This window comes from Dunckerocampus dactyliophorus, chromosome 21 (assembly GCF_027744805.1).
Source record: "Dunckerocampus dactyliophorus isolate RoL2022-P2 chromosome 21, RoL_Ddac_1.1, whole genome shotgun sequence".
Taxonomy (NCBI): Eukaryota; Metazoa; Chordata; class Actinopteri; order Syngnathiformes; family Syngnathidae; genus Dunckerocampus; species Dunckerocampus dactyliophorus.
Genome location: NC_072839.1, coordinates 9,359,555 through 9,382,162, shown reverse-complemented (window position 1 = coordinate 9,382,162; position 22,608 = coordinate 9,359,555). Strand labels below are relative to the sequence as shown.

The window sequence follows — 22,608 nt, the reverse complement described above, 5'->3', positions numbered from 1 at the left end:
CTGTGCGTGCCGCTCTTCATCGTCATGCAGAGGTTCGCCGTCATTGTTGCCAAGGTCAAAAGTTCAGCACAGCCCCCTGGCGATGGCGACGTGGCCTACTGGCTGATCGTGACCTCGTCCATCGCCTACGTCATGTCCGCCGCCCTCTTGGTGTGGGCACCCCTCAAGTACTTGCTGTTTGTCAACAACAAGATGCTCCTTGGCAGGAAGAAATGGTGAGTGAGGGCCATGGAGGGAGGGGCCATGGGCGGGGCCTTGGGGGTGGGGCTTTGTCCTTCCTCGCTGTTTTGATTGTTATTTGTTCCTCAGGAGGCCTGTGGCCCTTGTCTACGTCATCATGTCCACCTTACCCTGCTTCGCCTTTCTCATCGCCAGCTCACAGGTACTCACTGTCCTTGTCTAAAGTACGCTTACATGTACTCATGCTTAAAGAACATTTACATATACCTGTACCTACATGTCTGAAGTACACTTACATGCTGAAAAGTGCACTTACGTTTTCTTACATGGTCTGAAGTACACGCACATGTACTTCTGTGGTCTAAAGTACACTTAAGTATACTGACATGGTCTAACTACACTTACATTTACTTACATGTTTAAAGTACACTTGCAGATACTTATATACTCTAATGTGTACTTACATACTGTACAGTACATGCACATGTACTTACACGGTCCAAAAGTACCAGGGGTACGCAAATTGTCATGGGGGTACATGAATAAAAATTAAAAAGTACAGGTATAGATACTTACATGCTCTAAAGTACCGTACACTTACAAATACATGCTATTAAGTACACATACACTACCTGCATGCTCTAAAGTACGCTCACATATACTTAGATTGTCTGAAGTACAGGTACAATTACCTACATAGTACATAACCTAAAGTACATGTACAAAAACGTGGTCTAAAGTACACATGCATATACTTACACGGTCTAAAGTATATATACAGTGCACATGCAAATCCTTACATTCCTTAAACTACACTTGCTTACATGCTCTAAATCTAATCATTCTTTATATTGTTCTGATCTAAGTAGTTTCGATCTTTTTTTTTTATGTGCCGTGGGCCCTCAAAAAATGAGCTGCGAGCCGCAAATAACCCCCGAGACAGATTTTCGGCACCACTGCTGTAACAAGTCTACTTATCAGCATTCTGTAAGTCGTATAGTCTAAGTCTAAGTCTATAAGTAGGAAATAGGATCAATCAACTTCAATGTTTGAAAGATAAATACTGTCAGAAGTGTACTTTCAATGTTTCAATGATATATATACTGTAATAAGTCTACATATCAACATTTAATATGTAAGTCCTATAAGACAGTCTTGTCCTTAGGTGCAGAAAATGTCAGTGAATGCATAGGAAGTGTAGTGTGAGAGTGCAGAAAGCATCAGTGATTGCATAGGAAGTAGGGCTCCAGCTATCCAATATTTTAGTAATCGAGTATTCTACTGAAAATGTTTTTGAGGAATCGGAAAAAACATATTTTTGCTTGGTTAAAGAGCAATTATAAATACACAAGAGAAAATAAAACATTTCACTAAATAATGAATGACCAATTGGTTACATTTTCTATTTCTTAAATTCACATTGTGCATCGGAACAAACTGTATTTTCTTGTGTCTGATGGACTACATGATGGTGCTTTTGTAAATTAATTTATCTATCCCAGAGCATAACTATTTACTGAAAAAGGAGAGAAATAATAATTCCTTTACTAAGACTAAATTACATATTAGATTATGTTGATGTATGTGCATTTATAAATGTTGTGGTATGTAAGTGCCGCGTTACAACGGATACACGTCACGGTGTTCAACTTGCTGTTTAGCTACAATTTCTGTCAGTTTTTTACATTTTTGTTCCTTCTCTTTCGTTGCCTTTCTCTCGCCTCTTCTATCTTGATGCATTTTCAAACATTTGCTTCCTTCTTTATCCTTGACGTAAGCGCATTGGTGACGTAAGCGATTCCTCAGAAAGATTAGTTTTTGTAATTGAGGCACTCGAATTATTTGAGGAATCGTTGCACTCCTAATAGGAAGTATATATAAAAGTGCAGAAAATGTTAGGGAATGTATTGGACGCCTATGTAAGTAAGAGTGCAGAAAGTGTCAGTGAATGTATTGGAAGTCTATGTAAGTAGGAGTGCAGAAAGTGTCAGTGATTGCATAGGACGTTTATGTAAGTAAGAGTGCAGAAAGCATCAGTGATGGCATCGGTAGTCTATGTAAGTAAGACCGGAGAAAGTGTCAGTGATTGCATAGGACGTTTATGTAAGTAAGAGTGCAGAAAGCATCAGTGATTGCATCGGAAGTCTATGTAAGTAAGAGTGCAGAAAGCATCAGTGATTGCATCGGTCGTCCATGTAAGTAAGACCGGAGAAAGTGTCAGTGATTCCATCGGTAGTCTCTGTAAGTAAGACCGGAGAAAGTGTCAGTGATTGCATAGGACGTCTATGTAAGTAAGAGTGCAGAAAGCATCAGTGATTGCATCGGCAGTCTCTGTAAGTAAGACCGGAGAAAGTGTCGGTGATTGCATAAGACGTCTATGTAAGTAAGAGTGCAGAAAGCATCAGTGATTGCATCGGTAGTCTATGTAAGTAAGACCGGAGAAAGTGTCAGTGATTGCATAGGACATTTACAGTATGTAAGTAAGAGTGCAGAAAGCATCAGTGATTGCATAGGAAGTGTCTATAAAACTGCAGAAAGTGTCACTGACTGCATCGGGATCTATGTAAGTAAGACTGGAGAATGTGTCAGTGATTCCATAGGAAGTGTATGTAAGTAAGTGGAGAAAGTGTCAGTGATTGCATAGGAAGTCTCTCATTGGGTGAAACAATAAGAAGACTAAAGTCTCATGTTCTTCTGATGAATCATATGATATTTGTGATGAATGATAGATTTATGATGTCTCATTAGTATGAGAGGTGGAATGTGAAAAGAGTCGTGGGCTGTCGAATTCCTGCTGCGTTAGCGAAGTCCTTTCCAGTCTTCTGGATGGGAGCATTGATAAGCAGCTGTGTGGGTCTTCCTGTGCGAGCTGCCCTTGTCACATGGTGTGTCCATGAGGCACATTTCACTTCCTCGCTGGATGTTTGCAAGCACAAACAGACCTTTTGGTCCTCGCTTATCTCTTTTAACATAACTTGCTGTGCTGTGTTGTCAAATCCTTACTAAGGCAAAAATCGGCATAGCTGCAAGTCACATGGGCCTAAAAGTCATGCGTTCACAGTGGACACAACATTAGGTACAGCTGCACAGCCTCAATACAAGCTAATAATGCTGACTTTTCATGTACCAATTTGTGCATTAGTGTGCTTGTAGAACTGCACTGCTTAAGATTTGAAAGTGCGATGTTGTGCCTGCAGGTTCAGATCAATAACAATCTCAAACACGACACATTCACGGAGCTCCCAGTGTCTCTAATCCTCTTCTCTCTCATCTGTATCGACGTTGTGGAAAGAATACGCCACTGCAGACTGACAGGACGGGGTGAGCTCGGCTCCAATACACACTACATGCTGTACATGCCACACATACATCCAGAACACAAATACATACAGTGGCGGATAAATTTATATATGTTCTCAACTATTTGTGGCACTGAGGAAGTGAGGAGGCTTTATTTTGTCCAAACAACATGCTGAATCGACACAATGGCACGGGTCATTGAAGGTGATGCATGCGGAGTCTCACAATTTATTGCTATTGTGCCTTGTTTGATTGACACAATTTCTATCCTTTTCTTGACCTCATTTAACCACAACAGGTCAAAATGAAACACAGCATATCATAGCAATCCTCAGACGTCACAAAAATATGCCCCCTGGTGGCCTGTGAGCAGCACGTCAGTGCATGCTTTGCTCAGCTTCTATGGCAAAATATTAGATATGTATAGAATTGGCAATAGATAATAACTCATATTTGTGTCTTTTTCCTCTCCATCAACGCCGAAATCTCTCACGTAGATCATCCCCTGGCGAGAGACGCAGACATTCCTTCCTCCGTCCTCACGCACGTGGAACAGGTCATACCTGTCACACCGGCGGTGCCCGGGCCGGCGGTGCCCGGGCCGGCGGTGCCCGGACCAAATGTGCCCGGGCCGACTGTGCCTCGGAGCACCCCTCCTGTGGTGGTGGGACCAGGTCAGCTGGGAGACAGAAGTCAGGGCGGTGTGGGTCTTAGAGCAGAAACCAACGGCACAGTCCCACAGATGGCCGGGAACGGCGGAAGAACGTTGACTGTCTGCGAATCGGTACCCGCCCACACGGGCCCTCTGCGCTTCTTGTGTGCTAGTGACGCTCGAGCTGACGTGTTTGTGGATAGTTTTCTCTTCTGGATGGACACGGTGGAGATGACGAGGGTAGCCGCTCACCCTCTGGTTTACTACTCGGGCTGGGTGTGTCCTATTTACATTTTGTGCTACCTTTCGTGCCTGCGCGTGGTGCTGGTGCCCCACAACCCCCTGCTCTCCTCTCTAGGTGTGGCCCTGCAGGACCTGCCCTTCCTCTTTGTGCGTGCGGGGCTACTAGCCTTCTTTGGCTTGGTCACGCCTCTCCTCTACCTGATGAAGAACCTCTTAGTGTGCCTGGCCTTTGTCTATTTCAATTTCATGACCAAGCTGAGGGTGTTCAACACACAGAGGATGTTCTTATGAAGGTTTCATGCTGTTGTGCTATTGTTACATTTCTATTAAATACAATTTCTTACTAAATCCAATGCTGCTCAGGAGCTTTGTACTCATTTTGTGCTGACTAGCAAGTTAGAGCGTATGTTCAAGCCATTTACTGTAGTTTATTGCATTTTAGCGCCAATAGGAAGCAGGATTTCCTCTTGTCCTTTCTTTTCTTTTCTGAAAACGGCACACATCTCCTTGGAGAAATACTAGCATCAGCATTTTATCAACACTTTTTGTCAACCGCAGAAGCTTCCTCATCGTCTTCATGAAGCACACACGCAGTTTCCCCGTCACACGTTGACATGGTCATGTAGTCGTGGTGTGAGGTTGCTTCCTGTCCTCCTTTCCTCTGCCAGGAATTCCAAATCAAAGTGTCGCTGACAGGCCATGTGACAGGATGATGGAGGCAGGAGAAGTCCTGGCTGCGCAAGGATGTCTCTCATTCATGAGTGGACTCATAGTGAGAAGCATGTGGTCACCTGTCATGCGTGCAGCAGCGCTGCTGTGCCTTCTGTGGGCTGTCAGCATCACTGCTGAGATGGGTATGTATGGCCGGGATTCATCAACACCGCTAGTTTCACAACTTTGACACATGACCGCTGTGCTTCAGACAGCGGCTCCTTCCTGATCTTCAACCAGGACCACAACAAGTGCGTGAAAGTGTTGCACGCCTCGTCCGTCACGCTGGCCCCCTGCGAGCCCCACGCCAAAGACCAGCAGTTCCGTTGGGCCTCCGAGGCGCGCCTGCTCAGCCTGTCCCTCAACCTGTGCTTGGGGGCCACCGAGATCAAAGACTGGGTGAAGGTGCTGCTCTTTGAGTGTGACGAGAGCAGCGAGCTCCAGCATTGGCAGTGCAAGAACGAGACGCTCTTCGGTCTCAGGGACCAGGACCTGCACTTCAACTGGGGCAACCGGAACGAGAGGAACATCATGATTTACAAGGGCTCAGGTACCTGGAGTCGCTGGAGGATATACGGCACCAATAAAGACCTTTGTTCCAAAGGCTATCAAGGTAGGCTGTTGTGGTGTTTGTGGAGCAGGTCTTGCTTGAGGTTGCATCATAAAGCAAACTCCTGACCTTCTCTTGAGTCAGGAAACTGGTCATAATATTAGGCACACCTGCAAAACATCTGTGAGGAGGATTGTTGTTTGTGTACCTAATGAAGTGTCCAGTCATCATTCGCTATTATTGCATCTTCTTGATCTTTGTGTCTCCTCAGAGGTTTTCACAATAGGGGGTAATTCCTTCGGAGCTCCGTGTCTGTTTCCATTTAAATTTGGGGAGAAGTGGTACTCTGAGTGCACCAAGGTGGGACGCTCGGATGGACAGCTGTGGTGCGCCACAAAGGCCAACTATGACACCGAGAAGAAGTGGGGCTTCTGTCCCACCAAAGGTAGCTGCACGTGCATGGACTATCCCGTTTTTATGTCTTTGCCGCACTTGGAGGTCAGCGCTGACAAATGTGGTTTTTCACCAGGAAAAGCCAAAGCAAATGTTTAAATACTGAGCTGAAAATGTGACTTAAACGAGTTATGGATCCATTCTGGTCTCTATTTACGTGTGTATTTTTAATGCAGCGACCTCAGGCTGGGATACGGACCCGGTCACAGGGGTCGAGTACCAGAGGAACGCTCAGTCGGTGTTGACGTGGCATCAGGCCAGGAAGAGCTGCCAGCAGCAAGGAGCCGACCTCCTCAGCATCGTGGAGCTCCACGAGCAGTCGTACATTTCAGGTAGGAAGATTTGTCGCTGAGAAGCTCCTGGCTGTCTATGATCTGCACTGACACGCTTGGCTTGATACAGGACTAACCAGCAATTTGGGCACAGCCTTGTGGATTGGACTCAACAGTTTGGACTATGAAGGGGGGTGGCAGTGGAGCAACGGAAATCCCTTCCGATATTTAAACTGGGGCCCAGGTCAGTCACGTCATTCCATATGAGAAAAATCACAACCATAATCAGAGAGTGCACACCTCACCATCCAAGATTTTTAGCAGCTAAAACGAGGTAAAGCCAAGCAAATCTACTAAGATCCTACAACGGTGCTTTATTTTAACAGAGAGAGACAGAATGTTAAAAACAACATATAGATAAAAGTATAAATTCATGATTGTGAGAAAGGTGAGGGAGCAGCCCAGAATGACAAGGGAGGAGCTGGTTAATGATGTCAAGGGAGTTGGGCACACAGTCAGCGAACAAAACATTCGTAAGAAACTTCGCTGGAATGGATTAAGATCCTGCAGTGCCCGCAAGGCCCCCCCACTCAAGAAAACACATGCACAGACCTGTCTGAAGTTTGACAATCAACACCTGAATGCGATGTGGTCACGTGGCACCAAAAAGGAGTGCTTTGGCATCAAGTAGACTGGACATGTTTGGAGAAATGATGAATATGAGGCCAACAGCAAAAATGAAGGTTGAAACACTCGTTGTGGATGATTCTCTGGCCAAAATACCTCCTGAGATGTGTGCAACCCTGGTGAAAAAATACAAGGAACATCTTTTTATTGGGATCAAATATTGTCTCAATCACATATAAATGAATATATAAACATGATTTCATGTTAGTTTTGATGTTTTGCATTTTATCTTTGTTGAAACTAAGCTCCTTTAAAAATGATAGACTGTTCATATCTTTGTAAGGTGGTAAACTTACAACATCAGCAGGGTGTACTTATTTACCCCACTGTATGTATGTGTAGCAAACAAATCAATTCCTAAACATTTCTAACAGGGAATCCCTCATCCGAACCCGGAATGAACTGCGCCACCTTAAATGCTGCCAAAGCTTCCAAATGGGAGACCAGCCCCTGCACCAAGAAGCTGGGCTACATTTGTCGCAAAGGGAACGCTACAAGTCTTCCTCCGCCGCCAAGTAAGATGACGCCATTGTTCATTTTCTTGACTGAATCTCGCTATCGAATGAGACGTAAAAAGTAGCATTTTCTGGTCCAGTCAAACAGCACAGCTTCTGCCCCAATCACTGGGTTCCTTATGGTGGGAACTGTTACTTCCTGGAGAGGGGTAAAAAAATGTGGAAGGATGCCTTGACTGCCTGCCGCAAAGAAGGAGGAGACTTGGCCAGCATTCACAACATCGAAGAGCAGAGCTTTATTGTAGCTCAGTCTGGATATGGTAAGGAAAACGTTCATTGTGGAAGAAAGGTACTACAATTCTTTTCCATGTTCGAACTTCAGTGGCGACAGATGTGCTCTGGATTGGTTTGAATGACCAAACAAACCAGATGTTGTTCGAATGGTCCGACCGCTCTGAAGTCACCTTCACCCAGTGGATGACGGAAGAGCCCTCTCACGCCACCAACCACCAAGAGGACTGCGTCCTCATCAGAGGAAAGGTGAGTCCACGACTACAAACGAAAAAAGAGATCTTGACAGTCACATGATCACTGGTTGCGCAGGACGGGAGGTGGGCTGACCACATGTGTGAGAAGGCACATGGATACATTTGCAAGATGAAGGCCTCCTCTAAACTGGCCGAAGGCACTCACGAGGAAACCAACCCGGGATGCCAGCTGGTGAGTGATGCCATGTCCTTGTCATTTCAGCAACATCCACAAAGCCTCCCTCTGAATGCGCTCTTGTTGCTTGCACCCTTCCACAGGGGGCCGTCAGGTACGGGTCCCACTGCTACACCATTGGAGCTGAGAAGAAAACATTTGATGAAGCCAAGCAGGCGTGCTCACAGCAAGGAGGCAACCTTGTCGATGTGGCAGACAGGTACCTTCTCTTCAAACAGTGGTCTTTTGTTTACTCAAAAGCAGAGAGTACAAGGTTGGCACCTCCTGGCTGTAAGATGCGGATGAAGTGATTTGTTCTTGTGACTTGTTTTGCCTCAAAAATAGAAAGACATGCGGAACGTGAGGAAAACAAAAGTGGCCTTTTAAAAAATCTTTGTTAAATGACATAATTATAGTGAATCTCCTTTTTTACTGTGTCTATTTGTTAAAGTGCAGGACTAATTAAGGCACAAGCCACTGTTTGAAGGAACACACCCGGCATAGTTTGTGCTGTCTTCCTCCATGCAGGTACGAGAACGCCTTCTTGACCAGTTTGGTGGGCTTGAGGCCAGAGAAGTACTTCTGGATGGGATTCTTCAAAAGAGAAAACACGCACATATTCACATGGACCACCAGGAGAAAAATTAGCTTTACTCATTTTAATGTGGACATGCCAGGTAAAGCATGTGTAGCAGTATGACATGTTGGAATCATTCACAAAACCATATTTGGATTAATCCGTAATCAATATATGTCATTGCTGTTTATTACGTTTATGTTCCTCACGTACGACACATAAAAATGAGCAAATGAGCATTCATTCCCAATCTTGACTCAAAATTTTCGTTATTATTCTCATCGAGGCATGAAATTGTTCTGTGTGTGTTTAAAAAAAGACAGAAAAGTAGGCTGCGTTGCCATGACAACGAGAATATTTGCTGGCTTGTGGGAGGTGGTCGGCTGCAACAACAAGGAGAAGTACATCTGCAAGAAGCCAGCAGAGGGCGTGCAGGTGACCACAGTTCCGCCCACTACTCCGGCCCTAAACTGCGCATCCGGGTGGACACCCGTGGCCAACAGGAACGCCTGCTTCAAAGTAAGATCGGCCGCAAAGTGCATCATTATATATTGGTATCCGCATCCGAGCCCATGTCAATGTGACTCCTTGTGCAGCTTTACAAAAAGAAGACAGAGCTGAAGAAGACTTGGCATGAGGCTCGCGACTTCTGCAGGGCCATCGACGGCGACCTGATGAGCATCCACAGCTCAGAGGACCTGAGCAATGCACAGTAGGTCATCAGCAAAGCTAAATCTGTCTAACCTGAAGTTGTGCAAACTGCAAACCATGTTTGTACTGTCATCAAGGTTTCGTTCTTCAGATGCAGCCTGGGTCGGCCTCAGCTCCCTTGGTACCAATGAAGGTTTTGTCTGGACTGATGGATCACCTGTACGTAGTTTCGCTCTTCAACAGTCTTGGCAATGTTTTGCTGAAATTTCACATATTTAAACCAACTCTCATCCAGTACGGTTTTGAGAATTGGGGCTATGGGGAGCCAAACAACTACAATGACAACGAACACTGTACAGAAGTGCAGTTCTACTACGGGCGCCACTGGAACGATCGCCACTGCGAGGTGTACAATGACTGGATCTGTCAGATACGCAAAGGTAACACACACACCGGGACTGTACGGTACTCTGTGTACGTGATAATTCACATATGGTTTCACCTGTTGTTGTATTTATAGGTGTGACTCCCAAAGCCGACCCCGTCATAATCATACCAAGTACGTTCCAACTTTTACCATTTACTCACAAGTCTATGTTTCCCAACCTGAAGGATGTATTTGTAAATGTATTTCATTTGAGAAATTAGAAAAGTTAGCTGTTGTTCCGTTGAGAACAGATGATGCGTAATTACCATCCATGCAAAATTTAAGCTTTCAGTATGTTGGACACTGAATGATTGCTGTTAACTGGACAGAGTACAACACCACAGAGGATGGATGGCTTATCTACAATGACTCGCAGTATTACATCAACTATGACCTTCAGCCTATGGAAGCTGCCAGAGCATTCTGCCAAAAAAACTTTGGCGAACTGGCTGTCATCACGGCTGACAGTGAGAGGAAGTTCATTTGGAAGCAGGCGAGACACTGTTAAACATCACACTTGGCTGACTTCATACATGCCCATCCTGATGTGTCTTCTTTGGTTCTCATCTCCAGATCTCAAAGGGTTCAGAGGGCCAGTACTACATAGGCATGACTGTCAATTTAGATAAGTCCTTCAGGTGATTCCAAATGCACTATAGAAGCAGCCTTTTTTTGGACTATGAAACTTTGCATTCTCTATTTGTAGCTGGCTGGATGAAACCCCGGTGACGTACACCGCTTGGGAACACAATGAGCCCAACTTTGCCAACAATGATGAAAACTGTGTGACCATATACAAAAGCATGGGTAAGCCTGGTGCACTCCACATGAACGATACCTTCTGGGCATGTCTTCATGCCCCAAACTATTCCAGGCTACTGGAATGACATCAACTGTGGGCTTGAGCTACCGTCGATCTGCAAAAGAAGCAGTAGTTTTGTCAACACAACAATGCTCCCCACCAGTGTTCCTCAAGGTGGATGTGCACCGGAATGGCGAGCCTTCCAAGGCAAGGTAACAACGAGGCATTTGCATATCCAACATCAAAACCCTCAAATGTGAATGTTCTTGCTTGTTGACCCAGTGCTACAAAATTGTGGACTCTGACAAGAAGACTTGGCAGGACGCCAGGACGTACTGCAAAAACCAAGGAGGAAATCTGGTTTCTATCGTCAATGAGCTTGAGCAAGGTGCGCAGCAATGAGGCTTTGGACTCAAACAAAGCATTTATTTCAAGAAGAGTGTCCTTTCCAGCTTTTTTGACAACACAGATGCTGACGTACAGCGAGGACCTGTGGATCGGCATGAACGACGTCAATTGGGAGATGCGCTTTGTGTGGACAGATGGCAAAGGCATTTCGTACACCAACTGGGCCAAAGGGCACCCGACATCAACACCTGAAGGCCGCTTCTCCTTCATGGACGAGGTCCTTTACTCCTTCTGACGCGGTGGACACTGTTAGCATCGGTGGGCAAGGGTCTTTAACATACAGTATCTCTTTCTGCCAGGAGGTCTTTGACTGTGTGATTATGGTGGGCAGCATTTCAAAACTAATAGGACTCTGGAAGGTGGAAGACTGCAATACCAAACGTGGCTTTATCTGTAAAAGAAACATTGGTAAGTGGCCTCATGAGTAAGTCAATCTCTGCAATTAAATAGCCAAAAAGATCACATAAACTAGTATTTTCAACTAGCATATTGATATTAAATCTACTGTATACTGGATGTATTTAGTAAATTAGCAGGCATACTTTTATTTTTCAAGTCCAGTCTTTGGCAGAGGTCAAGAGTGATCACTCATGACGTGAATAAACACTAACATCACTCGTCAATAAAGATTCTCAGATTGCCGTGGCAACCACCAAGGTGTCGCCAAAGGCCTTCTACAAGCTCGGCAACGACTCCTACAAACTGGTGGCTCAAAAGATGCATTGGGACGAGGCAAGAAGGCAGTGCCAAGCGGACGACGCCGACCTGGCCAGCATCCTCAGTCCGGTGGTCCAAGCGTACATCACCTTGCAGATAGCAAAGCACCACGAGCCTGTGTGGATCGGCCTCAACAGCAATGTGGTAATGTTTGACTTCTTCTATATGTCCATGAGATGGTGACAGCTATTTGTCCCCAGATTTTTGCAGTTTTTATGTCAAAATCTATCCCAGTTTACAAAGGTAAGCCTGTCACTACGATAAGCGTGGCAAGTGCAGAGCAGCTTTAGAAATGAAGTGTGAACATATAAACGGTAGACATAGTTGTCCTCTCTCATGCTTAATGTTGTATGGAGCTTGTAGAAAGGTCTGTTTTTCCTTGACAGACAGGAGGGCGCTTCAAGTGGGTGGACAACTGGCTTCTCTCTTTCACCAAATGGGGCAAAGACGAGCCTAAAAGCAACTACGGCTGTGTGTACATGGACGTAGACAAATCCTGGAAAACAGCGCCGTGCAGCAACACCTACTATTCCCTTTGCAAGAGTTCCCTCGGTCAGGAATAGCCCTCTCCTCAGGCACTTCATAGCGGGACAAGCCAAATGACCCCCAAAACCCTCCTCCTCTTGCAGACTTGGCACCAACAGAACCTCCTCAGCTTCCCGGCAACTGTCCAGATGCCAAGAATAGGAAAACCTGGATACCTTTTAGAGGTCATTGTTATTCCTTCTTCATTTCGGCAGCGGGCAACTGGGCCCACGCCTCGGTGGAATGTCTGAAAATGGGTATGTTATGAAAATGCCTAGCGGGCAAACAGTACATGTAGAACATGCGTTTATTTGCCTTTGGTTTGTCAGGGGCATCTCTGGCAAGCATTGAGGACCCGCAAGAAAGTCTTTTCATCCAACAAAACCTGGAACTCCTGCAGGACGGTGCCAAAAACTTCTGGATTGGCCTGTATAAGAGCCATGAAAGTGAGTAAACAATGAGAAAGTACATAGCGGTCTGCATTTGCAGTTTTGGCTGCTCGCTGAATAAAGCGCATCGTGGCAGGTCAGTGGATGTGGATCGACAATAGCGTGGTTGACTTCATCAACTGGGATAAGGGAATGCCGCAGTCAGAGTCATGTGTGGACATCCATTCTCAAAGCGGGAAATGGAGTACAATCAGCTGCAACAGATATAGAGCGTACATCTGCAAAACACCCAAAGGTACTGTATACTCAGTCAGCTGCGAGAGTAGCACCACACAGTAACACTGAGCCTTGTATTTCTTTCAGTTGTCACACCGACAGAAAAGCCTCCATCTGTTGGTGAGTATTGATAATCTACAGTATATTTACTTTGGCTCTTTGGTCCTATATGGTGCTTCAGAGTTGTGATTCGTCTTGGCTTCAGCCCATATCGTGGAAGAGGCTTCCCACGGGTCTGCTGGCATCACTGTGGCTGTAGTGCTGGTCGTGATTGCGCTAGCAGGACTCGGTGCCTTCCTGCTCTTCAGAAAAAAGATGCCAACCTCTGTGCTGGGGGAGTCCACCTTCGACAACAAGTTGTACTTCAACAACCCAATTCGAGCTCCAGTGGACACCAAGGGCCTGGTGGCCAACATAGAACATAATGAACAAGCGTAAACAACAGGCAGACACCATTAGCGTTACTTTGTGCTCATTTCTCACCAGATAACCAACTTTGTCGTGTTTTGACACCATCAGCGCTAATTTGTGCTCACTTGTCACCAGATAACAAACTTTGTAGTGCTTTGACACCATCAGTGCTAAGTTGTGCTCATTTGTCTCCATTGTAGAGGATCTTATTGTAATAATTCATGCAAGGAGTGGAGCTTCACTCATCTTTTCTGAGCAAACACTACAAAAAAAGGTGTAATTGTTCAAATGTGTATATACCGTATATATTTTTTTTACTTTGGAAAATCAACAATTGACAATATTTGAAGATGATTTCTATTAATTGGCCAGAACTTTAATTACCAGTCGGCTTTTTTTTCTCCACTGGCTTCCATTGTAAATAGATACAATAAAAAAAATATAGATTGACATATGCCTCAATTTTCCTCTCAAAACACACAAAGAATGTTCGACTACAAAGTCACTACACTGAATTGTAGTTTGAAGGCATGTATAGTTCATAGATTATAGTGATAAATAGTTGTATTCACATTGCGCCATTGCTTTCACACTTGGTGAGGTTCGCATTCTCCAATTATGATATTGTATCCTGTATGTACTGAAAAAGTTGTTCAACCGGACGCAGTCACAAGGACAGGTCAAATGAAAGTGTCAACTGTCTTTTAAATGAAAATCATCTTACGTATTGTTAGAAACATATGATCCATAATAAACTGTAACCAAGAAATGACTGTGAACTTAATGTATTCCCAGTGGGATACAAAAATCAAATGAAGGAATCTGTGCTTCGAGTGTTTAGCCTTAAATGGGTCCTGTCAACTTACATCTACCACAAGGTAGCCATATAGTAATTATGTTGAAATGATTATTTCTATTTCTCCGTCATGCATCTGCCTTTCAACCACCTCCGAGCCTTCTCCATGGCAACCAGCCCTCTGACGCTGCTAATCCTCGAGAGCTTAGTTTTACACTTTGCAAGAGTTTCGCCAATGACCCAAACACCCACTTTATGGTGTGCTGAGGAGCAGTGAAAGGAACAGAAGCGGGGAAGGACAGGTAGAGTAGGACTTTGCAAACTTACTCATGACTTCTCACTGTGTCTTCTGTTATTCCATCGGAGTAGCCCGGGGGCGGGGGACAATGTGGGAGAGAAAAGCATCGGCTCTGTTTTTGATCTGCAATGACTCAGAGATGATTGAGAAGAACAAAAGCTTCTGTTTCAATGTGATGTTCTATGTTCATGCAGAAAGGAAGAAGGAAATGTGTTATGGATGTCATGAAGCGTTGACATGATGTGAGCATGCTTTAGTTTAGTTAGTGCTAAGCCTCTTTTACCAAACATTGCTTTCTGTAAAAATTAATTATGTTCTCCCAAAAAGACCTCCCTCACCCCTCACCCCCACCTTCAGCATGCCCCTGTGCTCTCTCACTTGCTGCACTAATCCTTTTGTTGTGGGCTGGGGGGCCCAGCTTCGGCTAGTTCAACTGGGGATTGAGCACCAAGGCCTGCTGTCCTCTGTCGGGTCAGGAAGCAAGAAAACAGAAAGCAAGAAGACAGCTTGTTTCGATGGTCACCTTCTCTCGTTCACCTGTGTGTATGTTTCCTTCTAGTCGGCTCTCAAGCCTGTGACCACTCCTACGAACTCAGGGGAATCAGAAGACCTTGGTGGTAATATGTGCTTCGGGAGAGCCGCTCCCTGTTTTCTGTTGCTGATCATTTGTTTGTTGGGGAGAGTTCGAGTGGACACAGGCCAAGATCAGGATCATTTGCAGGAGGTCCTCAGAGCCTTGGACCTACCGCTTGGTGCTGATGAAGAGTCACGCCTCCAGAAGACTCATGTCAGTCTCCTGCTCACCACGCTTCTTTTGGCGGTGGACTGTGAAGAGCGGACTGGTGCCTCTCAAGAGGTTTGTGACAAGGTAGGCCTATCATCATCACCATCATCTAGACCTTTAGGTCTAGTAACCTGTTTGTCAAGTCTGGAATGTGAGTGAGGCTTAAGTTCTTGACATTTTGGGCTCCTTCATACTGAGCTACTTCAAAAGTTAGTACAGATGTGCTGACATTGGCACTGTGAGCCTTGAATTTTGGGAATTTCTTTTTGAGAATAGTGAGTGCTTCACAAGACCTCTTTATGTCTAAGTTGCTGTTTTGCTGAGTTGACAATAAACCACAAAGCTACTCCCTTTTCAAAGAATCTTGGATAGAGTCCAAGTAGGACCAGGACTTCAACTCAACTTCCCTTGTGTTTTCCCAGTGCTTGAAGCCAGACGTCGTTCTTTCAGTGCTGGAGGATGAAGGAAAGGCATACCTCACAGAGGACGACTTCCAGCGCATCTCCACTCTTCTGCTGTACTACATCATCAACTTGCAGGATATGTGCCAGTCATCTTCCTCTTCCTCGTCAGCTGGGAGCTATGAATTCTACCTTCTGTCCCTAACCAATCTACACCCAGCGGAGGACGGCCACTTTCTATCAGCGGGTGAAATAGAGAGCATTCTGCAGCTCATCAACCAGCACTATAAGCCATCTAACCAAGAACATGCTACTCTGTCTGACCTCCAGGTAACACAGTTGCTCATTAACACCTTAACCTCAGTTTGCAAAAAGCAGCAGTCCAGCCATCCATCCATCCATTTCCTATGCCTCTTATCCAAATTAGGGTCGCGAGGTTATGCTGGAACCTATCCCAGCTGACTTTGGGTGAGAGGCGGGGTACACCCTGGACTGGTCGCCAACCACATAGACAAACAATCATTCACGCTCACATTCATACCTATGGACAATTTAGAGTCACCGATTAACCTAACATGCATGTTTTTGGAATGTGGGAGAAAAACGGAGTACCCGGAGAAAACCCACGCACACAAGGGAAGAACATAGAAACTCCACACAGAGATGCCCCAGCGGAGATTCGAACCCAGGTCTTCCTCGATCTCCTGACTGTGTGGCCAACATGTACAGCGGCACAGTAAAGCGTGCAATACTTTCCTTCTCCCAAGCTTTTTAAAGTATCATTTCCCTCCGAGTAAACTCCTGAAAGTTAATTAAGATAGATCTGGGAGCTTGCGCTGTTTTGGGTTTTGGTGCCAAGGCTCGGTGGCCTCATTGTATTCGCAGATCGTCCGGCCAAAGTGAAGCCACCGTTCTACAAACTCTTCCATCGAGTTACTCTTTGCCTAGACATCTTCCCATATGCCAGATTCCAAATCATCTAGTTTGTCTATCATGACCCTCTTATCATGTCCTGCAGCGCGTTATTCACCTCGGAACTCCACATCTCGACATCTTTGATGCGCATCAGGGCCATGTTCATATTTTCTTTTTGTTACCTCATCTTTGTCTGACTGTTTTACTGACTCGTTTTCCCATCGGGTTTCTTGGTTTTAGAACCTTTCCATTGGGGCACCCACTGCAGAGCAGAGCTAGACTGTAGTCTAGACTGTTGAATGGTGGACATTGTGTAAAGGATGCCAGCCAGTGTGGCTGCGCAAGTGTCCGTTGGTAAAGCCTCAGTCATTTGGCCTTAAGAGCTGCGCTGAATGCTGGGTTGACAGTCCGGGCTTTTGGCCCAACGGTCAGCGCTCTCGACTCCCATTCCAAAGGTCCTATCTTTGAGCCCAGCACGGGGCTGACTAAAAAAGGCGGGTTACAAGTTAGTTGTCTGCTATTGCTGGGCTTTGTTTGCTGCTCCAAAATGTGGTTCAGTCATATCACCTTTGACCACCACAGTGTATTGATGCTGCTCATCTGCTGGAAGACGCAAACGAAAAAGATGGTGCAGGCGCCAGTGTGACGACCGTGCCCAAAGTGGCCGCAGCCATCATCAGTCACATCCTGCAGCGTCGCTGTTTCTCTCAGACGAACCTCCCGCCGCCTTCCTTCTTCACGAGTTATATCTTTCAGTCCCTCAATCGCACCAGTGGCCTGCAAGTTTTAGGTGAGATGATCCTGTTGTGTCCATCGTCAACACTTGCTGATTGTTTTGGCTTGCACATGAAGATTTGGAAGAGCTGCTTCATCAACTGGGAGTTGGTGGTGAAGGAAAGAGGCGGAACTTACAGATAAAGACGGTGCATTCGCTGGACGGTTGCAAGCCACAAAGTGGAGACTGGGCACGGGTAAGGCATAAATGAAGAGCCAATAAGCTAAAGACAGAAACTATCGTAACTTTGTCTTGTTCTCTGGCTCTAAACAGGTGTGTTTTTCAGCCAATCAGCTGGTGGATATTTTTGCTCTGCACCCCCATTTGCCCATTTCCAAGGAGCACTTGAGGCAAATTTGCCCGGCCATCATTCAGCAGTTGCTAGGCAATGCGTGTGAGTCTGCAGAACCAAACACCAGAAGATCTCAGCCTACTGCTTTTGAGAGTGAGACATTTGACCTCTTGATTTTCCTTACATCACAGTTTTACTGGATGGTTGTTGTGTTCCATGGATCCTTGAGGAGAGAACTGTTGCTAACATATCTTCATAAACATCCCCCTGCCGCTCTGTAGAGTTTGGCTACAGCACAGCAGCAGTGCTGGTCATCACACTGGGCTCCATGTTCGGCATCTGTTTGATCTTCTTCAACTCGTGCCAGGAAACCTACACACTCATCCTGCAGCTCTTTGTGGGCCTGGCTGTGGGGACCCTCTCAGGAGATGCCCTCCTGCACCTCATCCCGCAGGTAAACCAGCATTTTCCAGACCCTAACGCTCGTTATTTGAATATCTGCTTATTGGCTCTTTGGAGATCCTCGGCCTTCATGACCATGCCGATGATGATGAAGAGCACTTCGCTGAGCAAAGGGAGTACCTGTGGAAGATTCTTGGCATCATTGCTGGGATCTATGGCTTCTTCCTCATTGAAAGAATCTTCTCCTTTTTGGTTCCTCATCATGGGCACGTATGTTCCTCCAAACACTTCGTTTACAGAGTGAATCCTTGCACAGTTGATCTCCTTTTGCCTCCAGGCCCACTCGGGCGACCGTCCCTCAGAGCTCGGCTGTAATGCTCAGTCCCAGAGGGGAAAGTCCATGTCCACCATACAGCTGGTGAGACTCTCCATTGGTACCAGCTCATACGTCTTACCACCTTCACCCAGAAGCAGCACTGCTATCAAAAAGAACTGCTTCATTTCACAAGAGACGAGACTGTATTGCAATTGTTTTAGTCTATTCCTGCATATATATATATATATATAGATATATATATATACAAGACAAAATCAATGCTGCTGCTCTCATCTTACGTAAGAGATGACATGCGAGGGTGGAAAAAACATGGAGGAGGTTGAAGAATGCCAAGTGCTGCAGCCAGCAGAGGCGCTCCTGATTCAGTCTCAGCAACTTTGCTGGCTCACCCATACTTCTCATACTGTACAGTTGTCCCTCATTGATCGCGATTAATTGGTTCCAGACCCAAGCACCATCAGTGAATTTCCGCAAAGTAGTATCCATGACTTTCTAAATACAATTTTTAACATTATTATATCCCTGTAGACATGAAATAACACCCCTAAGTCACCTTTACACGCCTTTTATTGACATTGCGCAACTCTAAGCCACCGCTTTAAGCATAACATGCTACCGAGCTAACTAGTGACCAAAATTTAATATATGACTTGTCTTTCAGTATTTTTTGACGAATAATAGGACATAGTCAACCACAAAATAGCGACCATTTTTAATGAATTCATTTTTGAAAAACTGCGATAGAGCGAGGGAGCTATGTTCAAACGGTGATGTAGCGAGGGACGACAGCATAGCCATACTTCCTCCATTTCGAGTCACATGACTGTAGATAAAGCACATAGAAAACATTTTGAGTAGGCCTACAACTAATTGATTTAAAAATGGTGTGACGTTAAATGTATGTTACATAGTTCATGATAAATGTATTATTTTTTGTGTAGCACAAATGTTCTTTGAGTTGAACAAAGAACATCACTGAAAATCATTGAAACTGTGACATTTTTTGAGTGTCTCATTAGCATTTTTGCTCCTGTGACAAATACAACACGTCAGGCTTTCCAGTTTTAAGGCAAAATTCCCGACAGTGATACTTTCCTAGCTTGTTTTAGCAATATTTTCTTACATTGTTTTCTATGAATTCAATGAAAATTTATAGTAAGAACAGCAGCATTGTAGCATTTGTCACCCTCTTAAAGCAATACAATTACAAAATTAGCTTTAATTGCAAAAAAAAATAAGCTTTTGGAAATGAGCTAGCTTACCTGACACACTGCCATTTTGGGGAAGCCATGTCATGGGGTAGTCACATGATTGTCACACCATGACCACACCAAAATGCTTCCTATATGTCACTTAGGGACTTGATGTACTTAAAGCACACATTTGAACACATTTAAGGTCTACTTATGACTTCTTAGACTTCCTATGCTGAAAACGTTCCATAGTATATTTTAGCTATCTCAAAGGAATATAAAGAAAATGTTTGTAAAATAATTTAGACATCATGAAAAACAAGGGTGTGTATTCAAGTGGAGTCCACAATGTGTGGTGGTTGGACATCAGATATGGAAAAGTCATCTTTGTTTCCGGCAGGGACCAGTAGAGGACTTGGACTGTACAGAAGGATCTCCTGAGCATCCAGACAAACAGAGGCCTTCACATCAAAGTGAGAGCAACACTTACTGTGCTGTACTGTGCTCTGTGATGGCAAACCTTCCCTTTGGGCTCCCAGGACGAGGTGTTCCTCTGCTCGCCGTCATGGTAATTGTGGGCGACAGCCTCCACAATTTTGCAGACGGCTTGGTTGTCGGCGCGGCCTTCTCCTCATCGCCCGAGACCGGCATGGCGACCACCGTGGCCATCCTTTGCCACGAGGTCCCACATGAAATGGGTGAGAGGTCATTGCTACACAATGTTGTTTTTGAGGCTGCTGGCCTTAACTTTTGTCTGCTTGTGTCTGAAAGGAGACTTTGCAGTGCTGCTCAGCTCCGGGCTGCCCGTAAAAACTGCTGTGCTGATGAATTTCGTCAGCGCCCTGACCGCCTTTATGGGCCTCTACATCGGACTCTTTGTTTCCGCCCAGGTAGAGGCGCAGCAGTGGATCTTTGCCATCACTGCTGGCATTTTCCTCTACTTGTCACTTGTGGAAATGGTGAGTCATTTGTCCACATACATTCTATGAGTACAAACATTGCCATGACAAGTACAAAAAGTGAAAATGAATCAGTGGGTAGAAGCGGCTAGAAGAGCTTCCACTTTGTCTACATGATGTTGGAGGTCTGAGGTCACTGATGCTGGACCTGAGAGAGGGCTTTTGATGGAATTCTTCCACAGCAAACTTATCCAAGCCTGCCTTTACTATTTTTCACCATACTTTAACCACAGTGCAGCCTAAGTGAAGGATATTTCAAGTTTTATACTACTAGCAGTGGCAAAGCGTATTATTAATGTTATTAATGTCGACATTTCAACTTTTTTTTCCGTTTTTCTTGTCTTTATTACATTTTTGCTGTTAGTTTTCTTGCTTAATTTATTATTTTTTTAAATTAATGTGCCACAGGCCAATAAAAATAAGCTGTAGTGGTGTAAGGATTGATTGATTGATTGATTAATTGATGAAGAGGTCTGTCACTGGCTATAAGCCAGTGAGCTAACGTCATCTAGGGGGGCCCCACTGCGTCAACCTCCTGATTGGTGAAGGTTTGGGATCACATGAGAACCTGAAGCATGTTTCGGTGTTCCAACAGCTTTTCATTTTGTCTTTCCTTTCATTCTTTCCATCTTTGTTTCCTTGTGACTTTCACCAGCTTCCTCAAATGAGTCGAGTGAGCAGCAGCCGTCCTCGTGTGCTCTTCCTCCTGCAGAACGTGGGCCTGCTGATGGGCTGGTCGTGTCTTCTGCTGCTGGCGCTCTTTGAACACCAGCTCACGTTTAAAAATGATGGCTGACTTTCACAAACCACGTGATCACTTACTGATTAGTTGAGTGACTAATCACTTGCACAATAATCAAGCATACTTCCAGGCATTTATTCATACAAATGTACTTTTATCCATGAAAGAAAGAATAATACTTTATCACATATATTTATCCAAGTCTGGTTGTGTGTGGTAGCCAACATATTGGGTACAGCTGGTGACAAAACAAATTGGATTAAATTGTGCAGATGTGCCTAATGTGTCACTGGTACAATGAAGTCATGTTGCATTGTTGTGTTCACATGTTAAATGGAATCAAATAGACTCTGATTGAAGCAAAAATGTCTACAAAGCAGATGATCATTACTGTTGTTTCCCAATTCTGATGAAATGGAGCACTGATCTGTTGAAAGGGACAAATAAAAGCTGGTCATTGTGTTGATTTTCTCAGGGTTGTGTTCTTTGTTTTGGTGTCTTGGCTTGTTATTGGCTTCGTCCTCCACCAACCTGCATGCCTAAGAAGTAAAAGTCCACGGTGTGCTCTGAATGTGTGACAACATCATCATGATTGCTCCTTCCCATGGCACTGATCTTCCTTTCCCTTCAAAGTGCAAAGTCATGCATTGACGACGTGTCTATTTCTTCTTCCTGAGTTTCGGTTGGACAATAGCAGGAAGTCCCTGCATGGCCTTCTGTCTTATTCCTGCAGGTCTGCAATGAGCAAATTGCATTTTTTTTTCTGTGTGTGTGGTTCTGTTGTGGCCATGCTTTGGCATGTGCACGTCGTAAAGCTGCCAGGTGGAGGAAGGAAGGGCCTTTTAACTCTCACTTGTTGTCCTGCAGGGTCGTCTGGACAAACGATGGGAAAGCAGAGAGTCCAAACAGGAAATATTTTCTATTTTTTTGAAAGTGAACCCTTCTCTTGGATATCAATACCCAATGGATGAATTTAACCAGATTTAACCAGTAGTTTGTGGAAGAACAGATATGGGGGGTATTGTGCGACGCAAATTGAGTGGGTAAGCAAGCTGTGTTGAGTGGCGAGCCGGACTTGCGTGTTCAGCGAAGGTAGCTCTCTTTTAAAGCAGCTGTATCGCCAAGGCGACAAAGGCTAAGCTCATAGCCTGGCCGGGACCAGGTTATGTCCAGGCTTTCAGTTTAAAATAAGCTATGAAAGTGCTACCGTTTCACTGTTTAACTAATTAGGAGATGGCGTCACCATTTATTTAGAACCTACGAGGTCCCCGAGTTAAAAAAAGAGCATTCCCTGATGATATTATCCATCTATAAGTGAGATACATT

The 22,608-nt window shown here is 44.9% G+C and overlaps 2 protein-coding genes across 5 annotated transcripts; both read left to right on the top strand.

Annotated features, from left to right (window-relative positions):
* Positions 1-75: 75 nt before the first annotated feature.
* mrc1a (mannose receptor, C type 1a) lies at positions 76-14,104 on the top strand. The gene is made up of 32 exons (XM_054765859.1): positions 76-215; positions 310-382; positions 5,044-5,229; positions 5,298-5,699; positions 5,908-6,081; positions 6,266-6,421; positions 6,492-6,605; positions 7,423-7,563; positions 7,644-7,823; positions 7,886-8,043; positions 8,107-8,223; positions 8,310-8,429; positions 8,738-8,882; positions 9,102-9,301; positions 9,379-9,494; positions 9,571-9,652; positions 9,729-9,873; positions 9,954-9,992; positions 10,190-10,353; positions 10,434-10,498; positions 10,567-10,667; positions 10,735-10,874; positions 10,945-11,050; positions 11,115-11,287; positions 11,370-11,478; positions 11,699-11,931; positions 12,174-12,339; positions 12,417-12,569; positions 12,642-12,758; positions 12,838-12,996; positions 13,065-13,097; positions 13,183-14,104. Exons 1-32 carry the CDS (start codon positions 213-215, stop codon positions 13,413-13,415), a joined length of 4,503 nt encoding a protein of 1,500 aa, XP_054621834.1. The 5' UTR covers positions 76-212; the 3' UTR covers positions 13,416-14,104.
* A 319-nt stretch (positions 14,105-14,423) lies between these two features.
* On the top strand, positions 14,424-21,730 carry LOC129174176 (zinc transporter ZIP12-like). 4 transcript variants are annotated; one of them, XM_054765861.1, is made up of 13 exons: positions 14,424-14,486; positions 15,042-15,350; positions 15,689-15,997; positions 17,165-17,372; positions 17,435-17,553; positions 17,631-17,802; positions 17,931-18,103; positions 18,169-18,321; positions 18,389-18,469; positions 19,982-20,054; positions 20,121-20,279; positions 20,353-20,540; positions 21,196-21,730. In XM_054765861.1, exons 2-13 carry the CDS (start codon positions 15,105-15,107, stop codon positions 21,334-21,336), a joined length of 2,022 nt encoding a protein of 673 aa, XP_054621836.1. In that variant the 5' UTR covers positions 14,424-14,486; positions 15,042-15,104; the 3' UTR covers positions 21,337-21,730. The 4 variants fall into 4 exon arrangements, with proteins under 4 accessions (XP_054621836.1, XP_054621839.1, XP_054621837.1 ...); XM_054765862.1 differs by lacking the exon at positions 14,424-14,486 and adding an exon at positions 14,498-14,724; XM_054765863.1 differs by lacking the exon at positions 14,424-14,486 and having other exon boundaries at positions 14,498-15,099; positions 15,204-15,350.
* The last annotated feature ends 878 nt before the right edge of the window (positions 21,731-22,608 follow it).

Coding starts and splice junctions, on each gene's coding strand:
- mrc1a (XM_054765859.1), top strand. Junction 5,230..5,297: donor CAGCATCACTGCTGAGATGG/GTATGTATGGCC, acceptor GCTGTGCTTCAG/ACAGCGGCTCCTTCCTGATC. Junction 11,051..11,114: donor CGTCAATGAGCTTGAGCAAG/GTGCGCAGCAAT, acceptor TGTCCTTTCCAG/CTTTTTTGACAACACAGATG.
- LOC129174176 (XM_054765864.1), top strand. CDS start 15,105: ATGTGCTTCGGGAGAGCCGCTCCCTGTTTTCTGTTGCTGATCATTTGT. Junction 15,998..17,164: donor CTACTCTGTCTGACCTCCAG/GTAACACAGTTG, acceptor TGACCACCACAG/TGTATTGATGCTGCTCATCT. Junction 18,470..19,981: donor CCATGTCCACCATACAGCTG/GTGAGACTCTCC, acceptor TGTTTCCGGCAG/GGACCAGTAGAGGACTTGGA.